We start from the raw sequence: 25,148 nt of genomic DNA, 5'->3' as shown, positions 1-25,148 counted from the left end.
TGTTACACGTGGCGAACGCTGCACGCGAAATAAAACTGCAATACGTTATCGTAATGTAACTTAACCCCAATTAAAAGTTTCGCCATAAATCAATTGAAGTTGGAAATTTTACGCTTACTTTTACTACCCTCGGCTCGCGCAGCCGTACAAGTGGCGACGGCAGCGCCGCGCGGCGGAAATTGGAACTACTTGACAACTCTACCATGGTCTAACGCGCGGCTGTCACGCAATTTTCTAAGCTTGCGCCGTTTTATATTATCGTAGCCTTAAAAAACTATGTTATAGTGCTCCATCGGTTGATACATTAAACTCTCGTGCACGGTTCCAATGGCTCTTCACCTCGAGACGGCGTTGCAGAGAAAACTTAACTTCAAGATGACTACGGTGAGTGCAACCCGCCATATCGATCGCCGAGCGCGTGGTCGGAACATATGTTTATAGTTTCCGTAGCACTACACTATAACCTTCAAATCTTCGCCGAACACGTATTGTAATGAACTAGCATTGTTTACGGCGAAACCGGTGTGTTTTTATGGGGTTTTCACGCGGTAAATCGTCGGTTTGCGTGTGTTTACGTAAATAAACACTTGTAGACATCGTGCCGGCCGGATGCCGGGACTAGGAGGAAACTTTATGAAAACTATACGCATTTCAGGATGTCCAAATTTAATTATTTTTCAAATGAGATTATGCCTGCAGACAATTTTAAGTTAATCCTCCAAAAGAATATCACATATTTTATATTATGCATTTAGCTTTTTAAGTAGAAAATATAAGAAAACAATTTATAGGTCATATACTTTACAAGGCCTACACCGTGCACCGGGCAATTGAATTACTCTAGAATCGCAGGAAGTATGCACGACAATAGGATGCGACTTTTCTCCCCAATTTCCGGGATTTCGAGATGATGATCTTGGAGTTTATTTAGGGATTTTAAAAATATAACGACGATAAACCGTGGGCAGAGAATTTAGAGCACACGAGAAAGGTTGCACGCCTCTGCATTTTAAATGTCATGCGTTGTACTTCTAGATCCGCCATTAAAAAGCAGCGAAATCTCGGAAATGGCTGCAATTTCGCTCAATATTGTTCTTACTCGTATTAGTTTATTTTTAATATAATTTAGCTACGTAAAATTTAATTGAAAAAATTATTTATTTAGAAGTTCAACATAATAATTGAAGTGCCTGCAGCAGCGTTGTGCACTTTTTTGGATTAAATACAAAAAATAACTCTTAGGACACGTGAGATGATTGGTTTAGAGGAAAATTAAACCGCCGGCGCGGCGTAGGGGAAAAATCTCATTATGATACTGCATGGTGAAAATGTATCTAGCATACATTTTCAGTAAAAAACGAAACAGTAGGAGCTAGCTCCTACTGTTTCGTTTTTTACTTCTGACGGAGTGAAACTGTTGTTTTTTTTTTATGAATATTGCGTAGAATGGTTTATATTCGTACATTGTACCAATTCAATTCATCTTTCGAACCAATCAATAAAAACCTGAAATTACTCATGAAATTTCTACGTTTTAAACTTTTAATTGTAAATTGTCACTGTATTGTTTCAAATTATTGCACTAAATAGCTTAAAAACATTTAACGTGGGTGAGCCATGCTTCGACACGAATGGGCCGGCTCGACCGGAGAAATACCACGTTCTCACAGAAAACCGGCGTGAAACAGCGCTTGCGCTGTGTTTCGCCGAGTGAGTGAGTTTACCGGAGGCCCAATCCCCTTCCCTACCCTCCCCTATTCCCTTCCCTTCCCATCCCTACCCTCCTCTATTCCCTCTTAAAAGGCAGGCAACGCACCTGCAGCTCTTCTGATGCTGCGAGTGTCCATGGGCGACGGAAGTTTCTTTCCATCAGGTGACCCGTTTGCTCGTTTACCCCCTTATTTCATAAAAATCCTATTAACAGATTTTTCCTCAAATCGAAAATTCATCGAGGTGAAATTGTCAACATGTTTTTATACCAAATCTTTATCCTCGTGTATACAAGCTTATAGGAGGTACAGGGCGGGCCCTTCAATAGGCAATTCTCACTTCAGAAAGGAAATGCTTACTCGCCGAAACATCGTTTCTATGATAATATTTTCGCGGCCTTTCCGCCACTCTGCTTTCCTTATAAACATCTTGAGGAAATTCGACTTACCGGGATTAGCATTTTGTATCTCAAATTATAATAGGATTTTTGTGAGTTTTATTTATTTATTTATTTATATCAGGCTACATAGGCCCATACAATATATACCTTATGACTAACATACATATAAGTTATATACACTTAATAACTACACTTTATCACGATGTTATCGGCGACGTGACGCGCGCTTCATTCCGGAGTCTCCCCCGGAACCTTCGGTAAACCACATCAGTCGGCCAGAATTCCGCCGCTTCGAAGGTCGACAGAAGATGCGTTGGCACTCTCACTACAGAGGAACTGAAGTTGACCTTGTGGCGAGACTGCAGACGTTCGACCCTCAAGTGGAGGGATGTCTTCTTACTGATGTAGTTCATGACGTCCTCGACCTCCATGGACCAGTGCAGGTGAGATATGTACAGGGGCGTCGCGGGGACCTCGCTCCTTTATGAAGAATTCGATTTTCAGGCTGCTGCCTCTCGAAAATTAGCAGGTCAATGTCTGTCAGTACGAATATCGACGTAAAAACATTAAAATAACATTCATATCAGCGCGCCTTGTGGCGGTTACGAATGTTACGATGCTAGCCGCGTCCTTGATAGGGCGAAATAAGAGTAAATTATACTTTTCACATAGACGTGACTGTTCGTTAAAAATTCTCGAGAGGAACTGTAGTGTAACTGATAATGTAATTTTCAATGCTCTAAGCCAACAGGTTACAAAGTTAATAGAATATTTGCAGAAAAATCGATGACCACGGTACATTTCTTTTAGGGTTCCGTACCCAAAGGGACGACTGAGACTGAGACTTCGATGTCTGTCCGTCTGTCTCCAGGCTGTAACTCGAGAACGATAATAGCTAGAGAGTTGCAATTTTCACAGATTATGTAGATCTGTTGCCGCTATAACAGCAAATACTAAAAACGCAATAAAATCAATATTAAAGGCTACAACAAACGTGATTTTTTGGCCTTTTTTTGCTCTATATCAATAATGGCAACAGGGAGGTACTTGACTTTTTCTCAAAGTCCTTAGTTATATGTGTACTTTAATATTAATTAATAATAATATTAAAATAAAATAAAAAATGAATATCCACAAGAACAAAATTTTCAATCAATATTTTATCAATATCAATATTATCGATAGAGGTACACCTATGTCAGGGTGTATAAAACTTTATTATATTATGTGTGTAAGTGCGAGGCCGGATTTGTTTTAGCAGTTAGCACTAAGCACTCAGCACTCGTTACCTTTGAGAGGTAATTTGGTTCATTTAATGCTACAGAAAAATCTCGAAAGCCCACTTGTTGAGTAAGTGAGTTGAACGCAACAAAGCTATGTGGCGTTTGCACTTACCCTTAAAGTTTCAATAAAATTTTATATAATATTTTAATAAGTTAAGTGCTTTTGACAGCTATATTAAACTGTGATTCAGTTGAGTTTTTAACTTTCGTTTTTAAAATGACTATCTTTAGAGCTTGATATATTTATTGTTAATTGTTATGTATTGGTGACTACATAGATTCCTTGGAAATAACATTTTTCTAACGCGGAAATCGAATCCACGACTTCCAAGTTAACGATTACACTACTGGACCACAGAGGCTATAAGGCACTAATCTGCTTGATAGCAGTTAGTGCCTCAACGTCTCTGTATAGTTTGCTATGTGCATACATATATGTCACGTATGACGTACCAGGCGCCTATAATATTTCTTACACTTTTCTAAAAACACTTCATATTTTTTCGGATCTAAAATATATGTGAGTAGAGGCAGTTCAGTTCTTTTGTGCTCAAACATTGTCGAAGATATAACAGAAATTATTTTTATTCAAAAGGCATGTTAAGAATGTACAGTTTTCGAAACTAATTAAAACGTCTAGAAGTTAAAACACCGACAGGTAAATAGTGGACAGAGTTGTACCACAGTAGAAGTAAAATACAGTAGATGATTTTCGTGCGAGACCAAATCAGACACACACATATGCGTGATTTCAAATAACTTTAGAGAAAAGAAAATACAGTATCAGATTGTGGCAACTGGCAAGGCGTAAATGCCAAATCTGGAATGATCGCAGGCTGATCAGCCCCAGTAGACAAGTGGCAAGCGATTATCGCGCGTAAGCGCTCATAAAATGTATGCGATTTGACATAAGTCATCGCTTCGCTAGCGAATACTAATGTCAAATCCCATACATTTTGTGGCGTTGGTGTTGGCGTTTACGGCAATCGCTAGCCGCTTGTCTAGGCCCTCTGACCGTTTTGTGCATTTCTGAGTATGTGTAGGCGTCTTGTCAGGTCGGTTTCCAATCAGTCCGATCCGCAGAGTGAATTTGTATCTTGTGAGAGCAATGAAACAGGCAGTACAATATCTGAATTCAGATGTCAATCGCCTTTTGAAATGCTGTTGCAAGACAACTAATATCTAATATTATGTATATGGATGTATCTGTCTGTCTCTTACCTCTTCACGCCCAAACCGCTGAACCGATTTTGATGAAAATGGTATGGGGAAACTTTGAGTCCCGGGTAACATCGCGGGAAACGTACACTTTTCATCTCAGAAAAATGTACGTTTCCCGCGCGACAAACAAATTTTGGCGTATCGGATTTGCAGGCGTCATCTAGTAGATATTATAGTCTTTTACGAGTCTTTCATATGTTCGACTTTTTTGCACTACTGTTATATATTTATACTGTGGTTGTACAGTGTAGTTAGTAGACAGTAGACTCCGGCACAAGCCGATTACTTCCTCCGGGACCTCACAGTACTTAGCCTGTTTGTTAATGAGCGCCAACTTTGTATCTACCCTCAATTAAGACCGAAAACATGGCCTTAAGTGTTCCGACGACTTCAACTTGATGCGAAAATAACATTGTCAATGTCTTTGAGTTTGAATTGAGAATTAGGACAATGTGCACAGAAACGGGATGCATTTTCGATAGATTCATAACTATTTAAGGCTGGCAACGCACCTGCAGCTCTAATGTTGCGAGTGTCCAGGGGCGATGGTAGTTGCTTTCCATCAGGTGACCCGTTTGATCGTATGCCCCCTTATTTTGTAAAAATTGAGCAAGAGAGTGTGTAATTCGTTCGTGATTATTGAAATTGAAACTTCTTTAATGGCGTCGTGCGCTTTTTTGGAAAAGTACAAAATGTTAAACACGTGACCACCGAAGAGACTAGACCGCCGCCGCCGCCGCCGGCGCAGCGTACAAGAGGCCCAGACCCAAGTTTTCACTTCTGTCGGCACTTTCGGAGTGCAACGTGCTGTTTTTCTACAAAATCCTCTTTTGTGGATGTAAATGTGAATGTGTAAATAACATATATTAGGATAAAATAGTTCGGCGTGCATCCGTTGTCTGATTGCCATAACACAAGTTTTTACTTAGCATGGGATTAGACGACGTGATGTACGCTACCTAGCTTTTATACTATTGTATGCTTAATAAAGAATTTGAATTTGAAAAAAAAAATGTTACAAAAATCTATGCACCAAACATAATAAATACGAAATAGCAGTGAATATAACATAATATTTATATACAAGTCTTGATTTATGTCACTAGTTGGCTAAGAACGGCGTTGAGTGTGAAATTTACACATGCTAAAACTTCTAATAGCCTTTTTAAGTGACTAAAAGTTTACAGACTGTTTTATTGCCCTGTGGAAGAAAAAGTTAGCTACTACCTAGGTAGTAGGTAACATAGTAGGTATATAACAATAGTAGGTAAAAAAGGTAGTGAGTCTAGACTGAGTTCCAATTTATTTGTATCCTAGTGTAAACATAGCCCAGTATAGGTGGCTATTATACATTTAACATAACTAAGTGATAATACTTTAAGGTTATGTGTCCCTTATATAGTTCAATGTGAAAGTAGCAGCGCTCAAAGAGCAATTTTTTGTGATTTGTGTAGGCAAGTGCCCCAGCGTGATGAATTCTTCATACAAAAGTTTTAGAAAAGTTACTCTTTTGGCGCAGCTACTTTCACAGCGGACTCGACATATCCCACATCCCCACCCATACAAATCCTAAAGTATTATCACTTATGTTACAGCCTGTAATCTGTATATATAGTGCTGAAAATTGAAAAAAAATTGCGTAATGTTCGATATTTCTATCCAATATTTTTTGGGTTCATTTTTGTGATTTGCAATTTGATAGAATATTCGTTCTTTACAAAATATGTTATCTGTACGGTTTGAAAATAGTTTTAAATTAAAACTTGTGGTAAGTTCGCAATCTCTACAACTTTTAGAAAAATGTAAGACAGGTTAAAACGTTAAATAATAAAAAAAAAACAAAAAGAAAACATTAAAAATATTTAAAGTTTTCCACTACAAAGTATTCCCGACGAGTAATTATGTAAGTAAAAATAAAAAAAGAAAGGAACTCGGAGCTCTGTTTGTGAAAAAACCGGTCAAGTGCGAGAAGAACTCTATCACTAAGTGTTCCGTACAAAACGGCGACAATTCACGTATGTTGCGAATTTGAAATTAGGAGTCCTATTTAAATTTTGGTATTGGCAATAAGGCTGCTAAACTAAACCGGAATACATAAATTAAAGGTTAGACTATCCTCAAAAAATCACGTATGTTACGAATTTTAAAATATGAGTTCTATTTAAATTTTGGCATTGGCATGAAGCGTGTTAAGTTTAACTGAGATTGGGCCAGTCCAGGCCTAGTCAGGCCTCAAAGAATGCTTGAGGATAGTGTACCTCAAGTATTCCGATCGCTGGGCAAACATTTTAGGGGAGACTTAATTATAGCGTCCTAAAATACTCTACTTGTGTTATTTAACTGCTAAAGAATAAAAATGTATAATCTGTGGTAATTTTGTAGAGTTGCATTAGACTCTTGGTTCTTGCTGATAACACGGATTCCTTACCTTATATTTAATCTTATTGTACCTCTATATCACTGTATATGAAGTAAAGTGTTAACAAACACACAGGCAAGCGGTCAGAAAGCAGAGATGAACATAGACCGTTTTACACTTTCCATACGGAATCCTAGAAACTTTAATTTTATTTACACTGTTGCTTCAAAGGGGTGCAGAATAAAAATACTTTATTGGTAATTAAAAATGGCGTCCATTAGGGCTATCTATTTAAATACAACCTTAATGATGTTTTAATGTTAACAGACGAGAGTTATTCAAAGAAATACTGCACTTGTTGTCATAAATAGTAATAGCAAAATGCAAAAGTTATTTTTTATGTTTTCGTACCGTTCCGTTGTACGTTTTTCTAGGATTGCCCGGACTTTTTAAATTTTATCAAAATCGATTCGATGGTTTAACTATGAACAGGTAAAAGACATATAATTAAAAAAACCGATAAAAACTTTTCGCATTTTAAATATTAGTATGGATAAACGCTGGTATACTTCTCGCCTCTTGAAAGGATTTTGATTGATTGATTGATGATGCTTACAAATCCAGGTTGAATCCAGTTTAATCCAGTTCAATGCATTTCAGTCCGGTTCAAATATCTGGTGATTGTGACGGTCGTAACTAAAATACCTAAAGCGGGAATTGCGGTATTTGCACTAAGAAAATCGGGCAAATACAGAGCAGCTTACTTAAGCTACATAATATCTTATATCTTTAAACGAGCAATTCTTGAATATATATATATTCTCCAACGATTTTCATGAAATTAAGTATATAGGGGGTTTCGGGGGCGATAAATCGATCTAGCTAGGAATCATTTCTAGAAAAAATCCGCGGGAACGGTACATTTTTCGGGATAAAAAGTATTCTATGTCCTTTCCCGGGACTCAATCTCCATACCAAAATATATCAGCAAAATATTATGTTTTATGTATCGCTCGCGAATGCCCTACAAGACCTTATCCGTGCCTTGCGGGTATTGTCAATATCGACATAATGTCAAAATCATTTTTGACAGCTCTACACGAGAAAAAATGTATGTCATTTAACAGCTCTACAAGAGAAAAAATGTATGTATGTCATTTAATGGTCAATAGAGATGAAGAGACAAACCATCAAATATCGAGAAAACATGTAGAGAAACTTTTCTCGTTTGCGCATCTTAGGCCGGACTTCGGAGGGCTCCGTAGATCACACTTTGAGAATGGCTGATTTAATAACGCACTATATTGTTTCGTCTCCATTTCAAACGCAATAATCTCTCTGCAATTAGAAACTTTATGTTTACCGTGGCCATGGTTCGGCACGAATGGGCCGGCTCGAGCGGAGAAATACCATGGGCTCACAGAAAACCGGCCAAAAACCGCGCTTGCGCTGTGTTTCGCCGAGTGAGTGAGTTTACCGGAGGCACATTCCCCTACCCTATTCCCTTCCTTACCCTCCCCTATCCTACTACCTCTTAAAAAGCCGGCAACGCACCTGCAGCTTCTCTGATGTTGCGAGTTCCATGGGCGCCATTGCTTTCCATCAGGTGACTCGTTTGCCCCCTTATTTAATTAAAAAAAAAAACTCAAATTAAGATACATTTTCATATTCTCCGCAATTTTAATTAAATCCACGGTGAACCTCTAAAAATAATATCGCGGTTTCTACACGTTTAACATTCTGCCGTTCCATGTTTTCAAAGGCTCTGTGGTCTAGCTTTGGGTACGGAGTAATCCATAGATATACTCGTAGTGGTATATTTTAAATCAGATACAACTGGCCTTTCAAAGACTCTGAATAATTCAACGTATTTGCTCTCAAACAGTCGTTTCAGCTTGCTTTCCTTTTATTAGACTTATGTTGGTTTAGATAAACGTTCCGGTTTTACCTTTTGGTATAGTTAACCGATGTTTAAAGCTAAATGGACTAAAGTTATTAATAAAATTAAGATTAAGAGGGAACACGCCGCAGAGAATGCCACTTTTGTTAATAAATAAATGTGGAAAATGCGCCCCGCCCCGCTGCGCGCCGTCATAATATGCGCGTACCTGTGTATAAATTCAGCACGTCAATTAAATTTAATATTAATCGCAGGCAGAATTTGTGGAATTTACATTACTGAAGCCGCAAACATAATTTTCAGGTGCGTAATCACCGCCAATATCCGTGGGCGCCGAATAATGAAATTGTACCTAAATATAACGAACAACCATGTTAGGTACGTACCTGAAAATTATAACTCCGTTAAGTAGTATTAGGTATCTTATGACAACATGGTCGGGAATCTTGACGTCACATTGTTTAAAATACTCAAAGCAACCTATAATCATTTTTGTGCTAAATACGTATCTCGCTTATAAAGCTGAAAAGTTTGAATACGCTCTCAAACTACTGCATTTTTAAGATAATAGCACTGGGAATATAGAGTAGATGACAGTATAGGACATAGGGTAACCTAAATCGCAAAAAGATCAATATGTTAACGAGAACATGTAAAATTCCTTATCCTAATGCCTAGTAAGGCTTAAAAGTTTACTTAGATCCATTTGCTCCAGCATACATGTTAATTTATTTAAGAGGATACACCAGGGGCTAGAGAAATGAAAAAAAGTACGTGTAATATCTATAGCTGTCTCCCTTACCTCAAGCCTATACCGCGATAGAGACAACGATTCGTTGTCGCCTGATTCCTTCTCCAAAACTTAACCGATTTAAGTACTGTTTTCATTAAAGATTAAAGAAAGGCTTGAACTGTGTTCCTATGTTTGTTTTTTTTTGTAAAATCTAGCCAAATCTGTTTTCTGGATGTTTGAACACAGCGGAAAATCTGGCCATTTTTTTTGGGTTTTTGAACGTTCATATTTTACGTTCATATAACAAAAAAAAAAAACTAGGCCTTTACATCCGTTGTGGATGATTTATACAGTATTTTACAGAGCGAAGTAACCACTCCTCAAATACTGTAGTGCCTGGGACAAGGTTTTTAAATGTCCGTATGGTTGGCCAAGCGCATACGGCGTTCTCGCATCATAGTCGGCCTAGTCCAGAGGAAAGAACTAGTCAATACGTCTGGGACCAACTCTGAGCGGGTTTCCTCACGATGGTTTCCTTCACCGTACGAGCGTCCTTATTATGTACTTGAGATCAGAAAATGTCTCATAGGTACACGCCTCCACCCGGGTTCGAACCTGCACCCTCTAGGAGTGCGAACCGAAGGTCTACCCATTAGGCCACGGACCCTCTGTACATTGTATTAGTGGCCTTAGATATTCAGGAAAAAAATTATAACTCTACTAGCATTATCCAGGGCGGAAACAGGGGACAACGTTTGTATGGAAAAAAGGGCGGTGTGGACTCCTCTTAATACACAAGTTAAATGCTATTTCGCACATCCTTTGCATTTAAGAAAGAGATATCCTGATTAACCCAGATAAAACCTTAACCCAGATCTGCGCAAGTGGGATTCTTTAACCTTAACCTTAGATTAGGGTTATGTGCTCATTCTGATATCACTTCAGTCCATCTGTCTGCTCATAATGACGGTTTGATGATGGTTTAATTGATGATGGATTGAGTGTTCAGAATTTAATTTTTCATCATTCTGGTGCATCAGTCTAAGTCTGTCGAACTGAAGTAGTTCAGTTCTACAGACTAAGGGCATGTTTCACCACTTCCTGATAAGTGACGAATAGGCTATCCACCAATTAACTTGACAGATCTATTATGGAGAATCTGTAAAAAAAGTTGTGCATAGCCTATTCGGCACTTTATCAGAAAGTGATGAAACAGCCCCTAGACTGATTGATTGTAGAATCAGAATGAGTCTTTACTAAATTTTGACGCTAATACTAATTAAGCATCTTCTTAATAAGGTCGGCCCATCTATGTTGAAGACTTTTCCACTGCAAAACTATCTCACTAGCTTATATAGCCTATTCGTCACTTATCAGGAAGTGGTGAAACAGGCTCTAAAAGAAGTAAATAATAAACACCGAACATATTATAACCTCCTTCTTTATTGGAAGTCGGTTAGAAACTTGTTCGCGCCTATACAGATTGGTCTTTAAATAAATAGCTTTATTAAAAGACGATAACGTCTTTTGAACCGGCTGGGCGGTGTGATTCTGCCCTTTCGTGACATACATATATTACATAGTATGTATAGATATAGATATGTGGAGAGCAGAATAAAGAAGATGCATTTACTTATGAACGAAAGTACCTACGCGCTAAGCAAGAATGTATATATTCATATTACTATTAGGTATATTGTAGCATTTCAACAAACTTAGATCATGTTATGATTACAACCTTGATTGTGACTTGTGAGGCTATAACATCCATACCTAATCAACGTCTATCGTAATTGCTTATAATTTATTGTCCATAATGGGCTAATGACCAATACGACCTGTCTTCTAGAAGAGAGCAAGCATGAAAGAGTATTCCCTAACAAATCGGGTGACCGGTTTGCTCGTTTCCCTTATTTCTATACTACTATTATAGTAGTGTAGAAATAAAGAAATTGTTTCACTTATCTGTCAAATTTGTCAATGTTTGCAATTTTGAATTTGAAAATTGTTCGGAAGAGATTTAAGCCGGAAAATAGTATGGACGTAACATATCTGTATAAGTAGAATATCATTGGTCTCTACTCTCTCCTCAAAACTTTTCGAACATGGCTTTCGCGATATAGTTACGTTAAAATAAAAATAAAAACTAGAACGCCCACTTTGACCCATCTTTGTCGAGGGTCGTTTTGAGCGAAAATGATGACGTCATGAGTGACGTCATAGCCGCGATCAAATCGACTGCGGTCGTCAAATGGAACGGCAAAAGGGGACGTTTTGAGCGTTTTGGTCAAAATTAACGTCTACTGGAACGCAGCCAGAGTAAAACGAATAAATCCACACCAAAATCGGACCTTCCGTTTTAATGCATTTTTAAAACTCAAATTTAGAATGACAAAAAATTCAAGAACATTCATTTTGATTTTTTAGAATAAAACTAGCTATCCTGCTAGCGTCCTGCTAAACGTAGCTTTGCCGTATAAGTAAAGTATTTCGCCCATATTAATTTTATTGAAATGACTATACAAGTATGGCACCATGGCAACGTCCATCGCTATCCCGTCGCACAAACAATGGTCGCCGTCAGTCTGGAGTTGTTACTACTATTTACTAATTTACTATTATTTATTCAACAAATGCACTTAACAATATAAAAAGTAGCCAGTAGCCGATTCTCAGACCTACTGAATAATATATGGATATAAAATTTGGTAAAAATCAGTAAAGCCGTTTCGGAGGTAACTAATATATAGAAATTCTAGAGCATTAATTATTTGGAATCCCCGATGCAAAAACGTCAGTTTTAATTGTGGACTATCGATACATCACCGAGCTTACAGAGGGGGGGGGGGGCGCCATAGAAATTCTAAATCCATCCCGACTGCGATATTTCACCTTGATGCATTGAGTTTGTCTGTTTTATTGTAACATTTGAACCTTTTCAGAATATTGCTTTTTTACTATTTATGCCTTCCATATTTTATGCAGTTTTGGAAAAAAACATTTTTAAAGTTAATAAGCGTTATAACTTCCGAGACCTTACGTTTGCAGGACACAAACTTTTCTGTCTTTTTTATTTGAGTCACAGATTCCCAGTCAAAGTAGGCGCTCTCCCTACGGAGATGCCGTAATTAACCGTATTTTAAGCCTTATAAACTCATAATTTCAAAGCTACAAAGTTATAAATAAAATACAGCAATAATCTTCAGTATGTCAACATTCCTTTCCCCGTTTCCTAGATTTGTTTATTATACTCATGAATCATGATAATTATAAGCTTCCAAAGTAATACCAATTATTAATAGTAATATTGAAATTGAAACTTTCAGCATCACCCTATTATTTACAAATTATGTTTATTTGAAATACGATAATAGATAGAAATTTCATTAACTAAATATTCCCCGTTTGAATAAATTTTTGATCAATTTTGAACTAAGATAAGTAAAAAATAGGATTTTTGCGCGATCACGGCATCGCGTCAAATGTATGGTCAAGATCGTTTGCTCAGGGGATGGCCTTAATCTCCATCGCTAGCAAAATCGGTGCAGCATGCCCCGTTTGCGACGTGTGAACTGGTTACAGACAAACAGACAGACAGACAGACGAAAGTGTGTTTTGTATTTGAACACTTAAGCGTAGAGTTATAAAAATATGTTCTTTTTAATTTTCGCCATAATAATTACCTTCGCTTAAAAAAACATGGCGACCGATATAAAAATTGCATTTTAAAAATGGAATTATATTCGAATGAAGCGAGCTGCACCACAATCCACAATGGTTCGCCCTTAACCTTTGCAATGCGTGGGCGAGCGAGGGGGGAACCCACCTAAAGGGGGAAGGGGGAGTAGGCTGGCATAACGAGATGAGGAAGGTATTGTCCCATTCACCACGTAATAATAGTTTACGTCCAAATTAGTGTAAATTGCAGGTACGGCTTATAATAGATAGCTGGTATAATTCACGATAATATTAAGACGTATTGTGTCGGGTGTTGGAAATGTATCTTCGGGTTATCTTATAAATTATAATAGCTATTTGACCGAGCTTTGCTCGGTATTCGATAAAACACGAATAAAATGACATTTTCTAGAAATGATTCCTAGCTAGATCGATTTATCGCCCCCGAAATCCCCTATACTAAATTTCATGAAAATCGTTGGAGCCAATTATAATATACAGTGTAACAAAAATAAGTGATAATACTTTAGGGTGTGTACAGGTTCCTTGTAGAGAGTACACTGTGAAAGTAGCAGCGCTGAAAGACCAAAATTTTTTTTCACTCTTGTATGGGGAAACTCGTGACGCTCGGGCCCTTGCCCATACAAAAGTGATTTTTTTTATTCTCCCAGCGCTGCTACTTTCACAGTGAACTCTCCACAAGGAACACGTACACACCCTAAAGTATTATCACTTATTTTTGTTACACACTGTATACACAGGTATATATACAGGAATTGCTCGTTTCAAGATATAACTAGATGACGATTCGTTGTGCCAAAGTTCGTCTATGGGGTGGGAACCGTACAGTTTTCTGGGATACAAAGTTTTATAAATTTCCATATTAATATTATAAATCCGAAAGTGTGTCTGTCTGTCTGTCACTCACACTGTTATCTCTTCACGCAGTTGCTGGCGCCATCTTGTTTTTTTTTTTATCATGACTACGCTTCCTTTAATTAACTCCAACTCCAACGACATTGTGTAATTTTAACTGTGATATTGCAGTTGGACCCATAGAAGATAATTTCCTATGTAAAATTATCATTAACACGAGCGCGATCACAATAGCGATAGTTATAATATTATTGTATACTTACTATATACTAATTGTCTACGAAGAATTACGGTGATTTTCAGTCCCACATTTTGGATTTTAGGGCTGTTTTCAGTTATTCTGAGTTTTGTAATATAACTAGCAATGATTCGTTGATTTTCAAGTGTTTTGAAATCGAAATCAACAAAATACGTTAATATAATGTGTATCATATTATATTTTATTATACTTTGCTAATGAAACCATTACCCACTATTAGAATTTTTAATCAACGATCAAAACTACAAAGTATCTATACTAATTTTGACGACCTCTGTGGCTCAGTGGTGAGCGCGTAGGTAGCTCAAGCCGGGGGTCGCGGGTTCGAATCCCGCCGACGGAACAAAAAGTTTTCAATGTTCCCGGGTCTGGATGTGTATTAAATATGTGTATGATATAATAAAAATCTTAAATATATGTATAGTATAAAAAGTATTAAATATATTTCCGTTGTCTGGTACCTGTAACACAAGTCCTTTAGGTACTTAGCACGGGGCCAGACTGACGTGGTGTGAAGCGTCCATAGATATTATATTACTAATATTATAAATGCGAAAGTCTGTCTGTCTGTCTGTTACCTCTTCACGCCCAAACCGCTAAATCGATTTTGCTGAACTTTGGCATGGAGATACTTTGAGTCCCGGGAAAGGACATTGGATACTTTTTGTCCCGGAAAAAATGTACGGTTCCGCCGCGATAAACGAGTTTTGGCGCAACGGAGTTGCGGGCGTTATCTAGTAATAAATAATATTACATTATCACTAGCAGTGTAGTCAAATGGCACTATTTTGAAAGTATCATGTCTATTGAAAAATAAAATAAAATAAATATTATGAATTTGAATAAATTAATTCAATTTTTTTAATAGTTTCAGATTGGTTCCGTATTGATGTAGGTATCATGTAGGTGCCAGTAGACAGTAGGTTTAGGGACCTTTGACGAGCGTCCCTTGACCCTTGCAGTGGGTCGCAGACGGCTAGACTGTCGCTGCCCTAGCCCAGGACTGAGCCCTAAATGTTTGTAAACTGTTCAAACAAACGCCAGGGAAATCCGCCTGCCTGCAGGCGTTTACGAACTTTTCACTTGTTTATTCCTTCATCACCTTTTCTTCTTCATTTAATTTTCTTATCTTTTGCTTAAAATGCGTATCAAGAAAAAAACTTGAGAGGTGTCAAGGTCGGTTGACATCGACACTAGGATGGAACAAAGTTTATTATTTCTTATCTCGTATGTAAAAAAAATCGCTACACCACACTGTTTTCAATGCGAAAGAGAGAGATAAAGAGATTTTTGCTATAGTTGTAACCCGTGCGGTTGTAACGTCACTTGTGTATCGTGCCAACTTTTCGTCTTAATTTTTTCTTTCGGAACGCGCGATAAGGAACTTCGTTCCAAAAATGAATGAATTTTAAATACTTAAGTGTCTTTTATCAGAGGTAGGATCTCCAGTTTTTTTTAATTGTCTCCTGGCAAACCCTTGCTATATACGATGTTTTGTACTCACGGACTCATTAGATCAGGCGTTTTAAGGCAAAAAATTCTGCCTGGTACATTCAATCCTGAAATGGATGAACGGATAGACGAAATATAATCTTGTAGAAACGAGGTTTAAGGTTTAAGTTTTTTAAGTTCATATAACATAATCTCTTAATGCACACTATTTTATTTGTTCAGCAATTTATTATTAACTATTCGGAAAGCACAAAACTCTAAGATCTAAGTAATATAACGTCTCCATATTAGTGTGGAACTTTCTATTATATCTGTTGAAAATACAGTATAAGAATATTGAAATCTGATGGATCTCCAATAAGTACGGGCTATTCTTCTCATCTGGCAACACACCAGCATCCCACAAAGCGGTAGTAAGATTGGTGCGGGTGCAATCAATGCGCAGATCGAGAGACCCAGCACTCTTTTTATTTTTTTCGCATTAAACTCGCCGAGTTTTAAATGGTACCGTAGGGTTACCAGATGAAAACATTTAAAGTGCAATAAATAATGTTGCATTGAAAATATTTTTAAGATAACACGCTGTGTGTGTGTGTGTGTGTGTGTGTGTTAGGTATATACACTAACAGTATTATATAGTGTGTTAGGTATATACACTATATTATAACTAGTGTTTTTTTTTTTCTTTTTTTTTTAGGCGGAAACCGTTTATTCTTTGGGAGTGAAAACTATCCTGCGTTTTTTTTGTACCTCTTAACATACTATATATAAACCACTGTAAAATTAAATAATAGCTTTATAATTGTGTATTTAGATTAAGGTTTTTATGTTTTGAGCTGAATAAACAATTTCAATTTTCCGTAGCCTAACTTAATCAAATCAATTTAGCTTTTATCAGCTTATCACCCACATACCCAGTTCACACATTTTTAAATAATTGTATAGATTATCTCGCTGTAAGTTAAAGAAAAATAATGATTATTATCATTGTAGTACATTTTTTTTTCTAAAATATAGTCACAACTCACACATCATTAATGTATTTTTTAATATATTTACTCAATAAAAAATAAATATTTAAATGGTATATATTAAAAAGCTGTGTTACCTAAATCCTTAATTTCAAAGACCCATTAACCATAATCTACCTAGATCCCGGGAAATATTATGCTATCTTGGTAACCCTAACCATAGATGATATTGAAGTAAAATTAAAATGTCTCAATTGACCGATGGGGGAACATTTAAAATGAAATATGAAAACATTATAGCAAAAGGTCATCATCGAGACAGTTTGCTACGAAAAAGTTGGATTTTTTTAATTGTCCAGTAATTACTGGACGTGATTATACAGAGTGTTTCAAAAGACGCGATAATACTTTAAGGTGTGTTTATGTGTCCCTTATATTATTTATAGAGCATAAAGTTAATATACCTAGCGGAATAGAGCAACAATCTCGAGCTCTCATACGAAACCGAAATTGGTTTTCATCTGTGTGAAAAATATGTGTACGTATACACTTACACAAGCATGATTTAACATGAATTCTATGAGATTAAATTGTCAACGAGCGGCATGTGCCAACTGGACGTCAAAAAAAGAGTGCTGCTGTGACAGTGATACATGAGTATCACACGTCTCTTTTTACCACGCAGTGTTACTGATAGTGACATCTCTCTTGCTCAGGCCTTTGCTTCTATATTCCGCTAGGTAAGTATATTAACTTTATGATAGGCACATATTTAATGACGTAAAAAAAATTAAAAAAAAATATCCACAGCCGAACATATAACCTCCTCCTTTTTGGAATTCGGTTAACAAGGAAAGGATATAATTTTTAAGCTCATAAAACATGAACGCAAAACTCGAAAACGGCTGAACGGATAGGGCTAATTTTAGTCTTAAAATATTCGTAGAAGTCCAGGGAAGGTTTTAAAGTGACACGAAGTTCACCGGGACAGCTAGTTAATATTGTAATTTTATTTTATATTTGTGGTTTCGGATAATGATGGAGGATCGGCTTAGGGCATCCCTCTTGCCTTTCCACGGCGCAAAGTTTGGGAGCCCCTGGGGCCTGGCCTATGCAGTATCCTACTGCTGAGCAAATCCTCTTTCTTTTTACATTTAAAGTCTTTGTTTCTTAAAAAAAAGTTACGAGAATTCACTTGCATGAGAACAAAAGTACGTTTAAACAAACGCAATTTAATAGGTGTAAGATATTTGGCATTAACGGAGGTATATGGCGGAATGTGAACTATGTTGATTGTGGTTCGCCGCAAATTCTTACACCTAACAAGAGGGAATCCAATAAAGGATACTGTCGACATATTGTTCTAATTATCTCCAAGATGTACCGTGTTGTAACTTGTAGAGAGAAAAAGTAGGTAAAGTTGACTTTACCTACTACAATTCATACTTTTCTCATTTTCTATGAATTAGAAAAGTATTAAGTAGGTACGAATTGTAGGTAAAGTCGACAGCACATGAAGCTTTTTACTTGTACTACGAGCCTTACATCTACAGCGATTACAACAGTATCTTAGTACTATATTCATAGGTATATATTCAGTGACAGTGCAGAGTCCAATGTATAAAACTACACGTGCACGAGCTCATGACTATGCCATAAAAAACTTGTAAATAGGTTATAATAACATAATATTATATATATTTGGCAACTTTCTTAGAATCTCTGGGGGGGGGGGGGGGGCAGCTGACATCCCCCCCCTCCCCCCCCCCCCCCCCCCTTCTATCCCGGAAAAATTTGCGGTACGCCATATACGAATTTTGGTTGCATGTTAATCCAACTTCAACATTCGCCATTAACGACAGTATGTTGGGGCCATAAAGTTAATATACCTTATATTAACTTTATGGTTGGGGCAGAAAATAATAACTGTGAATTGATGTTATGATGAAATATTATGATGATGTATTGACATTACAGATTATTTTTTCTGATCACAAATCAATAATATTGTAAGAAATTGTGAAGTAACTACTAATAATTAATAGAAAACTTTCAAAGGCTAGGAACGACCATCAAAACACTTTTACAGTGTATGAATTCTCAACAAACTGCTCGTGACATCATATTTTCTGCGAAAATAGTCTTTATGGCATTGACATAAAGATACAGAGTTTCTGTAGACGAAGACACAAAAACTTCGCAACTCAAATTAAAGTACCGCCCCGCAGTTCAATTATTGAGGAAGCAATTTTTCTGGTAAAGTTTTTATGGATTCTGGTCGCATTTCCTAACTAGCTCCTTCCAAGGCTCTGCCCACATAATGAATGCTTCTACAGGTTTCAGTGACATTCATTTCTTTGAAACCAGCAAGGATTAATTTTCAATTTTGTAGTGCTCTACCCACGGTAGGTCGCGCTTTTTAAATACCGCCTGAGGTCTTTGAAAAGAAAGTAAATTAATTTTTGTATCAAAATCTTAATGCGGTTCACAGACTACATCTACTTGCCAATTTTCAATAGTATAGCTCTTATAGTTTCGGAGAAAAGTGGCTGTGACATACGGACGGACAGACAGACAGATATGACGAATCTATAAGGGTTCCGTTTTTTGCCATTTGGCTACGGAACCCTAAAAATGGCATAAATAGTTATATTTCTTAATTAAATCTCTACACCAAATTTCAGCAACATTGGTTCAGCAGTTTGGGCGTAAAGAGGTAACAGACAGACAGACAGACACGTGTGACGTGTGGGAGCCATGCTTCGGCAGGAATCCGGCTCCGGCTCGACCGGAGAAATACCACGTTCTCACAGAAAACCGGCGTGAAATAGCGCTTGCACTGTGTTTCGCCGAGTGAGTGAGTTTACCGGAGGCCCAATCCCCTACCCTATTTCCTTCCCTACTCTACCCTATTCCCTTCCCTTCCCATCCCTACCCTCCACTATTATCCTATTCCCTCTTAGAAGGCCGGCAACGCACCTAGTGCAGCTCTTCTGACGCTGCGAGTGTCCATGGGCGACGGAAGTTGCTTTCCATCGGGTGACCAGTTTGCTCGTTTGCCCCCTTATTTCATAAAAAGAAGACACACTTTTGCATTTATAATATTATTATAGAAGTATGGATTTGCTTGTGATCTGGCGACGTGTAGCGACCAAACCGTACGGTCACCGCATAATATAAATGCAGCATAAGTAAGGATATCAAAATCTTATATAATCTGTTCTGTAGTTTTTGCGTGGTAATTCATAAGTCATAACGATAAACTGGGGTCAGGGATAATCTATCACAAAGCCAAGTGCACTGTCGTGTCAACTGAACAATCGATCAATTCTACTTATTTTTATCATTTGCGACTGCTTGGCAGTATCGCCCATGATTTGAAAGAAGAAAGAATGGCGACAAAAATTAAGACTTCTCTCAAGAAAATGTACTCGAAGGAAGTTCAGTTTCTGAGGTGTTTTGGGAAGGAGTTAATCTTTAGACTTTTCACTGGCGTCGAATATTGGTTAACTATTTGACGTAGGTTAATTATTAATCATTTTGGAACGAAGTTCCTTATCGCGCGTTCGGCATTGCGTAAAGAGGCTAGACAAAACGATATTTGACCTCGACACTTTTTTTATTAGTACCTGCATGGTAGGGGCAGAGGGCGTTGATAGTATTCCTGTGCGTCAACTAAATGGCGTTTTTTGAGAATAAACACTGACGCGTTGTTAGTGTTCCTGGGCGTCAATAGATGGCGTTTTTTAAATAATTATTTTGAATGTATAATATGTAGGTATACAGGTTTTTTAAACATAAGAAGTAACTTCGTTCCATTCGGGTGTCCCTTGACACTTCTCAAGCTTTATATTTATATTATGTATTTCTAAACAATGTTCAAAAATAAGCTTACTAATTAGTTTTATGACTCCTTTCATATAATCCATTAAATGTGCCGAATTTCGCATTAATCTCGCACAATTTACTCGCGCTTCATAAAATATGGTCTAATTTCATATTTTTATTGTTTTTTTTATTTTATTTTTGTATTGAAACAGTACAATGAGGTATGCTGCACTGTCAAACTCGCTAATGAGGTATTATTAGCAGAATAAAATGACTAAATGATTTGCCCTTGGGCCTTTGCTTATAATCTAACTACAGTCTACATGACTCAAAATAACAATTGTTTCAAAATTGGTCAAAATCCGCGCTTCCTAATAATTCCTTTTACAATTGTGAAAAGATAAATAAATGTAATAATTTACCTGTATAAGTACCTACTGAACGGGGGAATAAGAAACATAATATTAAAAATATATTTCCTTTTGCGGATTTGGATTTGTTTCAAAACCCGAATCCGACCATTTGTCAGACTCTATCTACATCATAAAGTTAATATACCTAACGGAATAGACAAACAAAGGCCTGAGCAAGAGAGATGTCACTATCAGTAACACTGCGTGGTAAAAAGCGACGTGTGATACATGATAGCAGCACTCTTTTTCTGACGTCCAGTCGGCACGTGCCGCACGTTGACAATTTAATCTCATAGAAATCACGTTCAATCATGCTTGTGTAAGTGTATACGTACACATATTTTCGCACACATATGAAACCAATTTCGGTTACGTTTGACAGCTCGAGGTTGTTGCTCTATTCCGCTAGGTATATTAGCTTTATGATCTACATACAGATTACAGGATATACTAAATAGAATTTGAACACAATCGGATCAGATAAGTTTAGGAACAAATACCGCGACATGACAATTTTATAGTTTACCTGATACACATCTTGTTCTACAGAGTCTTTTATAGCCTTTCTGCTATTTAATAGCATGTTATTTAATATACAGGGTGTAACAAAAATAAGTGATAATACTTTAGGGTATGTACGTGTTCCTTGTAGAGAGTTCACTGTGAAAGTAGCAGCGCTGAAAGACCAAAATTTTTTTTTTTCACTTTTGTATGCGGAAACTCGTGACACTCGGGCCCTTGCCCATACAAAAGTGAAAAAAAATATCGTCTTTCAGCGCTGCTACTTTCACAGTGTACTCTCTACAAGGAACACGTACACACCCTAAAGTATTATCACTTATATTTGTTACACACTGTATACTTAATGCAATACTTATTATTGAAATAACTTTCTTAGATACCAAATAGGTAGAGATATCCAACTTTGTGCAATCACGTGACTAAGATTCTAGACATTATTCAAACTTCAGAAATCAATAATATGAACTCCATACATACCGATGAACTTAATAAATACTTAAGGAGTTTGGAATAGAAATGCGAGCTTCTATTGAACGTTTTCAAGGAGTCCTTATATTGTCCCGAGCACAATAGAGATGTGTAAAATCCAACAGAATAGCCGGCCGTTGCGTCGTGTTTGGTGCCTACCGTGTGCTCTATGCACAGAACTAATATCCGTGCAGAGAGGACGCTGGACAGCGACGTCAGCAAGCTAGGAAATTGCAGTATTTTCAATGCATGATTCGTGTTTTTAATGGTACGCCTTGTCTGTATACGAAAGAGTGTGCTTTTAGCTACGAATAATAAAAACTAAGGAAAAGTAACTCCGTCAAAAAACATGCTCCACAATATTATACTTGTCAAAAAAGTTTAGGTACACATTTCAATACATTTGCAATATTTAGGTGACCTTGAGCGGTACTAGGCTGACGTTACATGACAGATCAAAAGGAACCAAATTTAAAACGGCAATAGTATGGGAGTTACGTTTCCTTAATTTTTATTATTCGTAGGCTTTTAGAGGGTTTTCAGCGGCTTGAATAATCATAATCAGCCATGCAGTAATATGGAAAATTCTTGCTAAGTCTGAGGAATATTTTTTTAAAAATACACGGCTTGATTCGTTTTCATTCGAATTCCTAGTTTATTATTATTATTATTTAATAAGTCAATTTTGAAAACAATAAAATTAAAAATTATAGACAACGGAAAATTTTACAAGGGGTTTTTTCTTCCCATGTCATGTGTCTTTAATGTTACTACTTCTGACAAACAACCTTACATAATTCACTGAGTAAATTTAATTAAGATGAGTGCGACTTTGGATATTTATTTTCTTTTTAGGAGTCAACTCTTTGATTATCTTAAAAGCAAATAAAGCGGGTCACGTTCGATTTCTCATGGCTGGAGTCGAGTCGGCGTCACATAATTGCGGTTTGACGTCACCCCTCTGCACGCATACCTACTCGTATGACTAGACCACGATTTACGACCTAGGTTACCTAGGTATGCGACTGGCACACATACCGTCTGCGTTTCTCCATTTGAATGTCCCAACTTAATAAGTTTCTTTACATGCGGTTTTGTTAACGTGAAATTAAAACCCGGCCGAGTAATTTGCGAGATGTTTTTCATATTAAATATGCTGTCAGCGTTCTTTGAGCGTCTTTGACTTGCGTAGTAAATAATAAATGCTCTACTCCCCTTTGTTTTTTGTAGTGTAAGTTCGTTTGGAAGTTTCTATCGTGAGGAAACTGTTTAACATCACAGAGGAAGCCTAGAAAAAGCAATAACTGGTAAGTTTTGTTTTTGATTTCAGGAGAAATATTAATTTGAAATACTTACGTAAGAAATTGATATTATTTGAATCGACATTCGAAGAAAATTATTTTCTTCTAAAGTTCTTTTAACGAAAAAGGTGCGGCTTGTTTAATATTTTAATAATCTCTATATGTATAAGAAATATTCTGTTGTTAATAAATAATAATTGAATACATGAGTGATGAACCTGGTAACTTACATTTTACAAAATAAGAGCAATTACTAATTTTTCCCTTATGATTTGAACAAACCTTTACCTACTTCATCATCTGGCATTTATATCTAGCTATACATATAATCCACATTGTTTTGATTTTACATCATTTTCCCGGTCCTAAAGCCTCTATTAATGCAAAAAAAAAACAGTTTCAAATTGCTACTTACCCGCTTCATCAGCTCATGTTCTCAATTATGATATTGGTCGAAGAGCCAGCGACAGCTAGATATTCATCATTTTATAAAAGCTAAAAGTTACCCTGTATATTATATAACATCTATAGAGGTAAGAACGACCAGCACCTATGGAGTTTCGGTCGCTGTTACTTGTGGAGGTATCCAGTTCTGAAGGTCTGCCTGTCTGGCTGTCACCGGCTCTTAGTCTATGACTATACTATATATCCTATTTTGTTAATATCCCAAATCTTATATCGTGTAATTTCTGGTGATTGTATTTTTAAACTAATCGTTGAAAGGTACGCGTAGAATAACAAAGAATCGGATTTTAAAACTCTAGGAAGTTGCACTCACAATGTTCATTCTATGGTTCGATTAAATACTAATTAAATTATTATTCAGTCTTCATAAGCTTCTTTCTTCAATACACCGTTTGGCTTTCAAAAATATGCTCTTTGCGTCTCGATATTAATAAGAAACAAATATTTTATATAAACTCAATCTGTTGAGCTATTTTAGACTTTATTATTTTTAAAATACGGTCCGTTTTCAATGCACTCGGTCGTTTGATAAAGATTTCTGATATAGTATTCTGTGGCCGGTCTAGATAAGCAGGAATGCAGCTTGTGCAACGAATAGCCTATAAATCACAAAAGACCTAATGGAGTCTTCTAATCACTGGCTAGTTACAATTAACTTTAAAAGCTTTTAAACGATTTTAAAGACAATATGTAGGAATATTTTTACGCTAACAAAAAGGAAGAATACTGAATATTGACCGATTGTAAATATATTTTGAAATTTAATTAAGCAAGAAAGTTATAATTAATTAGAGAAATGCGATTTGGGTATGAAAAGTAGATCGACAGTTTTACTCCTAAAAACATACAAATTTTCTGAAGACACTTGCATCCGTTTCCAAAAAATTGTTTATATAATAAATAAACAAGCTCGTTTCGCTTATATTCTTAGGAGTTTAAACAAAATCTAATAAGACTAAGTGGACTCACACTGACTTATAAATTAGCAAAACGATCTTATCAACTTTCAAACAAAAAAAATAATCAAAATCAGTCTGTCCGTTTGGAAATACTACGGTTAGACATATATTCAAACAAATAAACGGACATCAAACTTATAACAACCCTTTAATATATTTTAACCCTGGGAATTTAAAATAGACACACTATTTCATATACCCAGTTCCTTATAGCCTTAGATACCTGATATTCCGATTAAGATAGACATAGACCATAGTGCAGGGGTGAAGCAGCCCTCGAGATGAGGGCTAGCAAGGGCCGTAGCTTTGTAATTTTCCTTTAAAATACCTGAAGTAGTCATTGTTAACCA

The 25,148-nt window shown here is 36.7% G+C and overlaps 1 protein-coding gene across 5 annotated transcripts in view; it reads left to right on the top strand.

Annotated features, from left to right (window-relative positions):
• The first annotated feature begins 212 nt into the window (after window positions 1-212).
• The window catches only part of LOC121732989 (protein alan shepard), a 195,740-nt gene continuing 170,804 nt past the window's right edge, over window positions 213-25,148 (top strand). For all 5 annotated transcript variants that reach the window (XM_042123055.1, XM_042123053.1, XM_042123051.1 and 2 more), the window contains exon 1: window positions 213-384. In XM_042123055.1, the coding sequence (XP_041978989.1) occupies window positions 328-384 (57 nt within the window). In that variant the 5' untranslated portion in view covers window positions 213-327. The remainder of the gene's footprint in view (window positions 385-25,148) is intronic.

This window comes from Aricia agestis, chromosome 13 (genome assembly GCF_905147365.1).
Source record: "Aricia agestis chromosome 13, ilAriAges1.1, whole genome shotgun sequence".
NCBI lineage: Eukaryota > Metazoa > Arthropoda > Insecta > Lepidoptera > Lycaenidae > Aricia > Aricia agestis.
The sequence above is the reverse complement of the archived record's forward strand: the minus strand, read 5'-3'. Positions and strand labels throughout refer to the sequence as shown.